This window comes from Malus sylvestris, chromosome 3, assembly GCF_916048215.2.
Source record: "Malus sylvestris chromosome 3, drMalSylv7.2, whole genome shotgun sequence".
Lineage (NCBI taxonomy): Eukaryota > Viridiplantae > Streptophyta > Magnoliopsida > Rosales > Rosaceae > Malus > Malus sylvestris.
In genome coordinates, this window is record NC_062262.1 from 31,908,017 (window position 1) to 31,921,338 (window position 13,322).

The 13,322-nt window shown below is 41.8% G+C and overlaps 1 protein-coding gene across 2 annotated transcripts; it reads left to right on the plus strand.

Moving 5' to 3' along the window:
• The first annotated feature begins 1,310 nt into the window (after positions 1–1,310).
• On the plus strand, positions 1,311–12,478 carry LOC126615564 (uncharacterized). Of its 2 annotated transcripts, none has more exons than XM_050283409.1 (4): positions 1,311–1,986; positions 11,646–11,763; positions 11,849–12,099; positions 12,199–12,478. In XM_050283409.1, the coding sequence occupies exons 1-3, from the start codon at positions 1,358–1,360 to the stop codon at positions 12,065–12,067; spliced, it is 966 nt and encodes a 321-aa protein (XP_050139366.1). In that variant the 5' UTR covers positions 1,311–1,357; the 3' UTR covers positions 12,068–12,099; positions 12,199–12,478. The 2 variants fall into 2 exon arrangements, with proteins under 2 accessions (XP_050139366.1, XP_050139365.1); XM_050283408.1 differs by having other exon boundaries at positions 11,849–12,098; positions 12,187–12,478.
• The last annotated feature ends 844 nt before the right edge of the window (positions 12,479–13,322 follow it).

The following is a 13,322-nucleotide window of genomic DNA, read 5'->3' on the forward strand; positions in this document are numbered from 1 at the left end:
AGGTCTCTCTTTCTCTCTCTCGATCTTTCTCTCTTCTCTCTCAATCCTTCTCTTTTCTCTCCCTTCTCCATTCTCCCACACACACACACACAGATCTCTCGATCTCTCTTCTCCCTTCTCCCACACACACGCACAGAGACATCGCCCCTCGTCATCGTCATCGTCTCCCACACACACGCACATAGACCTCACCCCTCGCCCCTCGTCATCGTCTCCACTGCAGATCTAGGTCTTTGAACGTCAAAGTTTCGAGCGCGCCTCAGATCCAGGCGATCTGATTCTGACGCCGTAGTCGTCGCCGTTGCCACCAACTTCCTAAGCCAAGAATAGAGAACCTGATCTCGTTGGTGAACAAAATCCAGAGAGCTTGTACTGCTCTAGGGGACTATGGTGAAGGTAGCGCATTCGTCGTCGCCGTCGTTGCCATCGCCGTCGGTGGTCAGGTCAACTCCCAGTCCCTCACCTTCTTACCTTTTCGATTAATTCATGCATATGAATTGTGGTTGTGTTTTCAATTGCTCTGTAGCTTAGATCTTGATCTTAATCGTGTTTTTGCAAGGTTTTTGGGACGAAATCGGCTCGGGAATCGGCACACCCATTTCCGGCGTTCTTCTCCGAGTAGCCAGTTCCAAAAATATCGCGATAATTTCGGAAATATCGTGATATTTTGACGAAAACCCTTTGGATACCTATTAAAATATCGGTCCGGCGAAAAACCGATAATATCAGCATTTTGTTCCTTGATCTTGACAATATAATAAAATGTCCACAATATAACTACCAACCTTGTTACAGTAATAATCACGTTATTATTTAGCTTCCTATCACACACGTTTCAATTTTCTTTTAACCCAAAGTTTATGTTATAAAGGGAAATCGATTGCAGGACCCCGATACAAGGACTGGTCTTCACCAACTACAAGATGCTCCAAGACCATTTCTAAATGAGATGTCAAATTATAAGAGTCAAATTACAAATGATGACTAATGTGGCAATCTGAAAACCTTAGGTCAAATTTTGTACTTCTCCAACCAAATTGTCAAATGTTATTTTATTATTTAAATAGAGTTTTAAATGGTTGTAATTATTAAAAAAATGTTGAAACAAAATTTTTATTGATTAAAATGGTAGTGGAATAAGGAACTCACCATTAAAATAAATTAAAAATAAATTTGACATTGATGTCAAATTTGACTTCAAATCACAAAACTTCAAATCTAATCAGCAATACTTCAGTTGAAGAGATTTTTAATGCTAAATATGCACGATAACATTCCACCTAAAATTTTGACATCCCGAGATGCTCTAAATCCCCAACAAAACCCCCCAAAAAACTTCTTCAACCCCTTAAACCCAATGCCAATGTCTCCCTTCAGAACCCTCCTCCTCCTTAAACCCCAAAACCCTCTTTTCATTTCCCAAACAACCCACAAACCCCTCTCACTCTTCTCCATCGCCCGCAGATTCTTCACCTCCTCACACCAAACTGAGAACCAAACCAAACCCAGAAAGCCTCTGGACCTACTCTTCAAAGAGGCCGTCGAACTCTCCCCAAAACCCGAAAACTCTGACAGCGAAGCCGAAGACAACGCATTGAAGAAGAGCTTGAGGGATTTGGAGAAGGAGGTCAGGAGCTTGAGAGTCAATTCGAATGGCGAAACTAAAGCAAAGAAGAGAGAACCCAATTCTGAGGGTAAGGCCAGTTTATACTCGGTGTTCACGAATAAGGCGGCTGCTGGGGCGGACGGCAGCGGTAGGAAGCGGAAAGAGTTGACGAAAGAGAGGTCGAATATGTTGAAAGATTTGTCGCAGGATATGGAAGTGGTGGTGAGCCATTTGTACAAAGAAGGGTACTTTAAAGATGCCAATTTCTTGTTTGTAAATGGTGATAGGTTGGATTTTAGCTGCTTTAACAACAGTTATGGCCGTAGTTTCCTAAGGTTTGCAGTCGAAAGTTTTGCCAGAGACAACCAACTGATTGCAAAGTAAGTATTTTTACCTTCTTTTTTTTTTTTTTCAAATTTGTTTTTGTTAGCTCTATTTGCTTCTGTATGTTTGTTTACATGGATTTTTTTTTTCTTATGATTCGCGTCGGTTTCTGAAAAAATTGAGGAAGAAAAAGTGATTTTGGAGGTTTACATCTTATAGTTCCTGTCCAATGTTTCTTTCGATTTCTTGGTAACTGGGGTTTCTAGTCTCTGCTTTAGTTGTCTAAGTTGTTTCTCAATCTGTAACGTGTAAACTATAACCGGCCAACGGTAAAAGGTTATTTGGATTTGACTGAGAAACCGGTATGTGAAATTTCAGTGTTGATGTATCAGTACAGAACGACACAATATTTATATTTCATTTTGGTCTTAGTATGAGATATATATTTAGAGGCTGATTAGAGACTTAAGTTGATTATGTTTCTAAGTTACTGGTGGTCGGGTGGCTATGTTCTTAGAACTTGAAATAACTTGCACACAAGAAGAGATGTATTCGGGATAGAATGTGATGAAGTTTTGGTGAAGGTCTTTCATCAAGATTTTAGCTGCCAAGGTGCCTGGGTTTATGAGGTTTTTCATCATTCTCATTTCACGCTTGAATTTTTTTTTTAGTTTTCCACATGGTACGTAGCTTATACAATGTCATTAGTAGGATGAGAATTGCTGGGGCTTATGAGGTGGGCAGTGCTCGACTAGCAGAGGAGCTGTTTATTCTTTGAGGGTAAAGTTTCATCAATGAAATGTTGACCTGACACAAATATCATTCACTGTCCCATTGTTCATAAGTTTGCGAAAGCTTATGTCAATTCATTAGAATTCTGATACTTTTCCCAAACAAGATATGCTAATTCTTTAGAAGTTCGCGACGTCATGATTGTTATTCAAATTTTCAAAATTTTGTATATGAGTTCATGATTTGAGTTCGTGTTTATAGTTCCTGTCCTATGTCTCTGCTTTAATTATCTAAGTAGTTTCTCAATCTGTTAATGTGTAAGCTACAACCCCCAAACGGGAAATTATTATTTGGATTTGACTGAGAAATCGGTATGTGAAATGTCAGTGTTGATGTATCTGTATAGAACGGCATAGTATTTATTTATGTTTTGCTCTTAGTGTAGGATATACACAGAGAGGCTGATGAGAGGCTTAGGTTAATTATGTTTCTTGGTTACGGGTAGTGGAGTGGCTATGTTCTTAAAACTCAAAGTAACTTTCACAGAAGAAGAGATGTAGTCAAGAAGATGCGATGAAGTTTTGTTGAATGCCTTTGGTTGAGATTTAAGCTTCCTAGGAGCGGGGCCTATGGGGGGTTTCAACATTCTCATCATTACAACAACAACAACAACAACAACAAAGCCTTTTCCCACTAAGTGGGGTCGGCTATATGAATCCTAGAACGCCATTGCGCTCGGTTTTGTGTCATGTCCTCCGTTAGATCCAAGTACTCAAGTCTTTTCTTAGGGTCTCTTCCAAAGTTTTCCTAGGTCTTCCTCTACCCCTTCGGCCCTGAACCTCTGTCCCGTAGTCACATTTTCGAACCGGAGCGTCAGTAGGCCTTCTTTGCACATGTCCGAACCACCGGAACCGATTTTCTCTCATATTTCCTTCAATTTTGGCTACTCCTACTTTACCTCGGATATCCTCATTCCCAATCTTATCATTTCTCGTGTGCCCATACATCCCACGGAGCATCCTCATCTCCGCTACACCCATTTTGTGTACGTGTTGATGCTTCACCGCCCAACATTCTGTGCCATACAACATCGCTGGCCTTATTGCCGTCCTATAAAATTTTCCCTTAAGCTTCAGTGGCCTACGACGGTCACACAACACGCCGGATGCACGCTTACACCTCATCCATAATTCTCCGTTCTCTTGCAAGATAGATCCTAGGTAGCGAAAACGGTCACTTTTTGTGATCTTCGCTAGATTGCTCCAGTCATTAGTGTGGATAAGTATATAAATGGATAGAGATAGGAAAGCAAACACAAGATGTACGTGGTTCACCCAGATTGGCTACGTCCACGGAATAGAGGAGTTCTCATTAATTGTGAAGGGTTTACACAAGTACATAGGTTCAAGCTCTCCTTTAGTGAGCTCTCCTTTAGTGAGTACAAGTGAATGATTTAGTACAAATGACATTAGGAAATATTGTGGGAGAATGATCTCGTAACCACGAAACTTCTAAGTACCGGAGTGTGGTATCGTCTTGACTTGCCTTATCTGTCTCATAGGTATATGTGACATCTTCTCTGGAAGTACGCTTCCTCCATCCAGGGGTGGTATCTGTAACTGGTGGAGATGCACAAGGTAATGTATCAATTTCACTTGAAGCTTACTTGTAGTTTCAGGCTTGGTCAAGCGCGATACAAACCATGTAGTAGGAGTTCCCCAAGTCGCCGAGCTAGGGTATCTGCTGAAAGATGTGACAGACAAGGTAAGCAATCAGAGCTCCGACTAATTGTTCACATTCTCCCTATCTTGCAGGCAGCATGAAGGATAAAGAGAAGAAAAATGAGAAGAGATGATATGGGATACTTTTGCTTTTGAAGAAGTAACTTTCCACAGGCTTATTCTTGAACCGGGCTGGAGGGTTTTCTGGTTTCCTCCAGAGTATAAGGCCGACTGAAGAATTTGAGGGTCAAAACAAGTCCATCAAATCTAGAGTACGTTCGACCCTGCTGATATGGGATACTTTTGCTTTTGACAGAGTAGTGGATGTATCGGCACGTGTGCTGTTACGCTTGTCTCCACATGCTTCCTTGTATCCTTCTCACTTGCCCTATCTGTTCCTCAGGCAGATGCGGTATCTTCCCTGGAAGCATAAGATGTTGAAGATGAGTACTCGAGAGCAATGCCAGGTAAGTAATCAGGTAAGGGGTTCCAGGCAGTCAGTTCTTGGCTGGAAGCTTGATTCCAAGTGCTGACTGATTGCTCTCTTTCTCCTTGTCTTGTAGGTAAGAACAAGGCTAAAGGAAAAGACAGGGAAAAAGCATGATATGGGATACTCTTGCTTTTAACCCTGATGATATGAGATATTCTTGCTCTAGTATAGCTTGTTTACAGAGGTATTATCGGGGGGAAAGAAAGCTGAATATTTCGAAAGGCTTCGTTGGGAGTGCCCTCTCAGATAAGAGAAAGGGTTGAGCATTTTTGCAGGTCTGCCTGTCCGTTAGGGATGGAGGTCGACATATATAGGAGTCTCCCTAACATCAAGTAATAATGCTATTCCTTTACCCTGCTTGGTCATAGCACGGTAGTGGGAGCTGCCAGCTTCACAAGTTTTAACTCTGTCAGAGCACTTTGAAAAAGTGGTCTGTGGTATCTGGAAAGCTGATGTTGCGTGTGAAGATTACAGACAAGCTTTATCCAAGGAGATCCAGCTCTTGAAGTTGGGAAAGTGGTGCCTCTTCGGTTTTCGAACAAGCACTCCTGTCGGGGATCTGGCTCTCGAGATTCGGAGAACGATGCCTCTTCGATTTTTGAGAAAGCAATCCTGCTGGGGGTCTGGCTCTCGAGATTCGGAGAGCGGTGTCTCTTCGATTTTTGAGAAAGTAATCATGTTGGGAGTCTGGCTCTCGAGATTCGGAGGGCGGTGCCTCTTCGATTTTGGAGCAAGCAATCTTGTTGAGAGTGTTTTCTCGAATGTGAGTAAAGGTTGGGCATGTTTGCTAGTCTACCTTGCCACGAAGCACAGAGGTTGACACACAGGGACTTTCCAATTATCCAGCAGTGGTACTGTTCCTTTACCCTCTCTTCGATTTTTGAGAAAGTAATCATGTTAGGAGTCTGGCTCTCGAGATTCGGAGGGCGGTGCCTCTTCGATTTTGGAGCAAGCAATCTTGTTGGGAGTGTTTTCTCGAATGTGAGTAAAGGTTGGGCATGTTTGCTAGTCTACCTTGCCACGAAGCACAAAGGTTGACACACAGGGACTTTCCAATTATCCAGCAGTGGTACTGTTCCTTTACCCTCTCTTCGATTTTTGAGAAAGTAATCATGTTGGGAGTCTGGCTCTCGAGATTCGAAGGGCGGTGCCTCTTCTATTTTGGAGCAAGCAATCCTGTTGGGAGTGTTTTCTCGAATGTGAGTAAAGGTTGGGCATGTTTGCTAGTCTACCTTGCCACGAAGCACAGAGGTTGACACACCGGGACTTTCCAATTATCCAACAGTGGTACTGTTCCTTTACCCTTGTGGGTAATAATATGGTAGCTAGACCTTCAAAATTTATGTGTCTAAACTTTGTTAGTGTTGTTTCTTTGCAATTCTTTTACCCTTCTTGGTCAGAGCGATGTAGCGGGAGCTGCAAGCTTCACGTGTCTCAACTTTGTCAGAGAACTTTGGCAAAGTTATCTGTGGTACCCATGAGTTACTGTTGCGTGTGGGAAGTGGGTGATTGAACAGTACGATTCATGTGCTTTCTACTTCGCCAGAAATCTTCGACATAATGCCCATAATTTCCGCAAAGCTGACAGGTGCTGACAAGGCTGGAAAAGTAGATGCCTCTTCGATTTCTGAGATCGGCCCTCGTGGTCTCTGAGCAGCCCAGCTTTTGAGAAAGCAAGCCTCTTCGATTTCTGAGATCGGCCTTCGTGGTCTTTGAGCAGCCCAGCTTTTGAGAAAGCAAACGCCTCTTCGATTTCTGAGATCGACCCTCGTGGTCTCTGAGCAGCCCAGCTTTTGAGAAAGCAAACGCCTCTTCGATTTCTGAGCAGGCGCCTCTTCGATTTCTGAAGCTTCGTCGAGTGCAGATTTTTATAGGGGCTGACATTAAGTTCCAAATCACACTTGAATATCCACCAGTAGAAGCTCCATTCTTGCACTTCTAAGATCTTGATTTGTCCGACCTTTTCTCTCTTCAACACCTTTGAAAATGTCTGGCCCCTCCGACCGTCGTTTTGACTTGAACCTTGTTGAAGAGGCAGCCCCGCCTTCTCCAGACAACATATGGCGCCCATCCTTCGTCTCCCCTACTGGTCCTCTTACCGTTGGGGATTCCGTGATGAAGAATGATATGACCGCTGCGGTAGTGGCCAGGAACCTTCTCACTCCCAAAGATAACAGACTACTTTTCAAACGGTCTGATGAGTTGGCTGTTAAGGATTCTCTGGCTCTCAGTGTTCAGTGTGCAGGTTCTGTGTCTAATATGGCCCAACGCCTATTTGCTCGAACCCGCCAAGTTGAATCATTGGCGGCTGAAGTGATGAGTCTCAAACAGGAGATTAGAGGGCTCAAGCATGAGAATAAACAGTTGCACCGGCTCGCACATGACTATGCTACAAACATGAAGAGGAAGCTTGACCAGATGAAGGAATCTGATGGTCAGGTTTTACTTGATCATCAGAGATTTGTGGGTTTGTTCCAAAGGCATTTATTGCCTTCGTCTTCTGGGGCTGTACCGCGTAATGAAGCTCCAAATGATCAACCTCTGATGCCTCCTCCTTCTAGGGTTTTGTCCAGTACTGAGGCTCCGAATGATCCTCCTCCGGTGCCTTCTCTTTCTGGGGCTCTACCGACTGCTGAGACTTCTCCTAAGCAACCTTTGTGAAGGCTCCCTCTTGTTTGTTTATTTTGACTCAAGTATATGTACATATTTGTAACTTATCGGGGATATCAATAAATAAGTTTTCCTTCATTTCAACGTATTGTGTTAAATACACCAAAGCCTTCTTCGCTAAGTTCTTTGAATTTTCTTTTGTTGAAGCTTGTATGTTGAAGCTTTGTGAGTGGAGCATGTAGGTTGAGGTAGTGTTCCCTTAATTTCCCGAGTGAGGAAAACTTCTCGGTTGGAGACTTGGAAAATCCAAGTCACTGAGTGGGATCGGCTATATGAATCTTAGAACGCCATTGTGTTCTGTCCTGTGTCATGTCCTCCGTTAGATCCAAGTACTCTAAGTCTTTTCTTAGGGTCTCTTCCAAAGTTTTCCTAGGTCTTCCTCTACCCCTTCGGCCCTGAACCTCTGTCCCATAGTCGCATCTTCTAATCGGAGCGTCAGTAGGCCTTCTTTGCACATGTCCAAACCACCGTAACCGATTTTCTCTCATCTTTCCTTCAATTTCGGCTACTCCTACTTTACCCCGAATATCCTCATTCCTAATCTTATCCTTTCTCGTGTGCCCACACATCCAACGAAGCATCCTCATCTCCGCTACACCCATTTTGTGTACGTGTTGATGCTTCACCGCCCAACATTCTGTGCCATACAGCATCGCCGGCCTTATTGCCGTCCTATAAAATTTTCCCTTGAGCTTCAGTGGCATACGGCGGTCACACAACACGCCGGATGCACTCTTCCACTTCATCCATCCAGCTTGTATTCTATGGTTGAGATCTCCATCTAATTCTCCGTTCTTTTGCAAGATAGATCCTAGGTAACGAAAACGGTCGCTCTTTGGTATTTCTTGATCTCCGATCCTCACCCCTAACTCGTTTTGGCCTCCATTTGCACTGAACTTGCACTCCATATATTCTGTCTTTGATCGGCTTAGGCGAAGACCTTTAGATTCCAACACTTCTCTCCAAAGGTTAAGCTTTGCATTTACCCCTTCCTGAGTTTCATCTATCAACACTATATCGTCTGCGAAAAGCATACACCAAGGAATATCATCTTGAATATGTCCTGTTAACTCATCCATTACCAACGCAAAAAGGTAAGGACTTAAGGATGAGCCTTGATGTAATCCTACAGTTATGGGAAAGCTTTCGGTTTGTCCTTCATGAGTTCTTACGGCAGTCTTTGCTCCTTCATACATATCCTGTATAGCTTGGATATATGCTACTCGTACTCTTTTCTTCTCTAAAATCCTCCAAAGAATGTCTCTTGGGACCCTATCATACGCTTTTTCCAAATCTATAAAGACCATGTGTAAATCCTTTTTCCCATCTCTATATCTTTCCATCAATCTTCGTAAGAGATAGATTGCCTCCATGGTTGAGCGCCCTGGCATGAACCCGAATTGGTTGTCCGAAACCCGTGTCTCTTGCCTCAATCTATGCTCAATGACTCTCTCCCAGAGCTTCATTGTATGACTCATTAGCTTAATACCCCTATAGTTCATGCAATTTTGTACATCGCCCTTATTCTTGTAGATAGACACCAAAGTGCTCATTCGCCACTCATTTGGCATCTTCTTCGTTTTCAAAATCCTATTGAAAAGGTCAGTGAGCCATGTTATACCTGTTTCTCCCAAAACTTTCCACACTTCGATTGGTATATCGTCTGGGCCTACTGCTTTTCTATGCTTCATCTTCTTCAAAGCTACAACCACTTCTTCCTTCCGGATTCTACGATAAAAAGAGTAATTTCTACACTCTTCTGAGTTACTCAACTCCCCTAAAGAAGCACTCCTTTCATGTCCTTCATTGAAAAGATTATGAAAATAACCTTTCCATCTGTCTTTAACCGCGTTCTCTGTAGCAAGAACCTTTCCATCCTCATCCTTGATGCACCTCACTTGGTTTAGGTCCCTTGTCTTCTTTTCCCTTGCTCTAGCTAGTTTATAGATATCCAACTCTCCTTCTTTGGTATCTAGTCGCTTATACATATCGTCATAAGCCGCTAACTTAGCTTCTCTCACAGCTTTCTTCGCCTCTTGCTTCGCTTTTCTGTACCTTTCACCATTTTCATCGGTCCTATCCTTGTATAAGGCTTTACAATATTCCTTCTTAGCCTTCACCTTTGTTTGTACCTCCTCATTCCACCACCAAGATTCCTTTTGGTGTGGGGCAAAGCCCTTGGACTCTCCTAATACCTCTTTTGCTACTTTTCGGATACAACTAGCCATGGAATCCCACATTTGGTTAGCTTCCCCCTCTCTATCCCACACACACTGGGTGATTACTTTCTCTTTGAAAATGGCTTGTTTTTCTTCTTTTAGATTCCACCATCTAGTCCTTGGGCACTTCCAAGTCTTGTTCTTTTTTCTCACTCTTTTGATATGTACATCCATCACCAACAAGCGATGTTGATTAGCCACGCTCTCTCCTGGTATAACTTTGCAATCCTTACAAGTTATACGATCCCCTTTCCTCATTAGAAGAAAATCTATTTGTGTTTTTGACGACCCACTCTTGTAGGTGATCACATGTTCTTCTCTCTTCTTAAAGAAGGTGTTGGCTAAGAAGAGATCATATGCCATTGCAAAATCCAAGATAGCTTCCCCATCCTCGTTTCTCTCCCCAAAACCATGGCCACCATGAAAACCTCCATAGTTGCCTGTCTCCCTGCCCACGTGTCCATTTAAATCTCCTCCTATAAATAACTTCTCCGTCTGAGCAATTCCTTGCACCAAGTCTCCAAGGTCTTCCCAAAATTTCTCCTTCGAACTCGTATCCAACCCTACTTGAGGTGCGTACGCACTAATCACATTGATAAGTTCTTGTCCTATTACAATCTTGATTGCCATGATTCTATCTCCTACCCTCTTGACATCTACAACATCTTGTGTCAAGGTCTTGTCCACGATGATGCCAACACCGTTTCTCGTTCTATTTGTGCCCGAATACCATAGTTTAAACCCTGAGTTTTCTAGATCATTTGCCTTACGACCAACCCACTTAGTTTCTTGTAGGCACATAATATTTACCCTTCTCCTCACCATAACTTCTACTATTTCCATAGATTTTCCCGTCAAGGTTCCTATATTCCACGTTCCTAAACGCATTTTGCTCTCTTGAACTCTACCCTTCTGTCCTAGCTTCTTCACCCTTCCCCGTCTAATAGGATCAAAGTACTTCTTTTGTGTGTCCCGTGTACAGAGCATGTGTAATTTTCACCAGATGATATCAGACAGTTCTTTAGTTAGACTAATTTCATGCTGCTTGACTAAAGACTTGGGAAGAAAGAAGATTAAAAATGATCTCAAAACAATCTTTTCATTGCATTTGTTGACTAAGAAGTATTGCAACAATTTACGGATGTTTGATTTCCAGGTTTAAACACCATGCTATATACTAAAGTTTTAGGATTCAAGTTTACGAATTGGTGATTTCATCTAGTTGCTCCAACTTTTTAATGTGTAATTTTGACATTTCTGTTAGTTTGATAGTCTTCTAATTAGTAGTCTCCATTCTTATGCTCTTAAAATTTGGTCTTCTAATCAGTAGTCTTGATGAGGTCATGTTTGGCATTCAATTTTCTAATTTTATGTAGCTTTTAAATGTTCTTGGTGCTGAAAGTATGTTGGGATCCCTGTCGAGCTAAAGTCTTTGTAATACAAGCTGGGAGAAATCATAAATTGTCTGTGGTTTCACTACAGTGTACAGACCATATCTAATTTTCACCGGACAGGGTCAGACCTTTAGTGAGACTATTATCATGCTGCTTGACAAGAGTTGAGAAATCGTACGGTGGAGACGTAGGAAGAAAGAAGATTGGAGATGATTTCAAATTTCAAAACAATATTTTCATTGCATCCATGCACCATTCCAGCAGCCCTTAGAAGTACGGAAACAATCTAGGGCAGTCTGATTTCCGGCTTTATACACCAAGCTATGTATGAGAGTTTTAGGAATTTGTGTTTATGACCTCATGATGTTATCAAGTTGCTGCAACTTTTTAATGTGTAATATTACCATTTGTTGCTGGTAATTTCTGTTAGTTTGATAGTCTTCTAATCAGTAGTCTCCATGCTTATGCCCTTGAAATTTGGTTTTCCAGATGGTTGTCTGGCTCAGACTTGAAAAAGGTGGCCCTCCTCGGTTGCCCTTCCCTTGCAAGAAAGAGTGTGTTTGGGGCTAAAAGAATGCGTAAATTTTTTGAAATTCCAGAAGACAAGGTTAGCCAATTGTCCTATTATTCTTTCCCTCTTCTGGTGTATTTCAGCTCAATTAATTGTGCTTTTGTGTTTTGGCCACGTTCAGGTTTGCAGTAAATGTGTCTTGAAACAGTCGTGCAAGTTTGCAAATCAGAATGTGTGGAACGGAGGCGCCAAGAATCTGGATCTTAGAGATGTAATGAATACTATCACATTATATGCTCTGGATGCTGTGCCTCCAGAGCTGGTTGTCCCTGACGAAGTAAAGTCTTCTGTTAGTCGACTGCTAAAGGAGGTTTTGAAGCTAAGTGAAGTTACATTGTGAGGCTAATTTCAGATCTGCAGAACATGTTCCAGGTAATTTGAGGCTCATTGTCTTTGGTAATTGCTTCCTTCTTGTGCCATTTCGATTACTTTTGTTCTGAACCCTTTTCTTTTTATATGGCGAGGATTCAGGTGCGACGCTTTTGAAAGATCCAACCCTCCCTGGAGTTCGATATGCATGCTTGATGTTCTATTTGCTTGTCCTGATCAATGCTCAACCCGATGCCAAGGAATTCAAGTGATTTTCAAGAATAGTGCACATCTCCAACTCCAAGGTGACTTGCAACATTCTGTTGAAAGCGTAATTTAGCTTCCCCGTATGAATGTGAAACTGTTTTAGATGTTCCGTAAATGCTTAACTCATTCTTAACTCCGTTAACCTAATCTGCGTATAAAGAGTTACATTCTTTTCGTTTTTGCTGGTTTTTCGATTTTGTTCATCCGTTTTCCATCATTGATGGACTGGACACCATGATTTTCTTGTTTCCATCTGGGGCATCCAAAAATCTTCTTGCTTGCTTCATTTGGTCATCAGCATGTGCTGATATCTCGAATCCGACCGACCATTTATTCTGTTCAGAAACAGCAGTTGAGTTGTAGGCAGGCAAAACAAATTGCATATATCTAAACAGAATCATAGAATAACATAGAAAAAAAAACCCAGTTCCCTTGATACAAGCAGTATTATAAATAAGGAATCGAACTCGAGACGTGGTGCAATAGCGGACATGTGATGTTCACATGTGCATTTTAATTTAATTTATGCTGCCTGACCAATTTGAGCATAAGATCAAAGTATTTAATTGTGTGAATATCTGTGATTTTGTATGTCAAAATGCTTTTTGTAATAACGAGAACTAGTGAAGTCGGCAGCATAATCTTTTGAATAGATTTGTACTTTTTGAGGGATTTTATAAGCAAAACTGCGCAAGGTTGATGTCGGTTGTGACCGGACTCTCTTGTTTATATTAAACGTGCACGTTTAAGTTACACATCTGAATATATTTTAAAACAAGTTGCACATTTGATAAGAGGAGTTAGATTATTTAACCTAACGACTAACAGGATTTAACGGCTAGTGTTTAAAAGTGTAATTTAAGGCATGGTTTGATAGGAAGGAGTGACTTGGATAAAGCTATTCCCTATAGTGAAAACATTGTGGAGGAAGAAATAGATGACAACTTCCTTATTTTGTCTAAATTGAAGGTTAGTCATGAAGAAAATATATCTGTATTAATTCCTCTAAAAATGGTAGG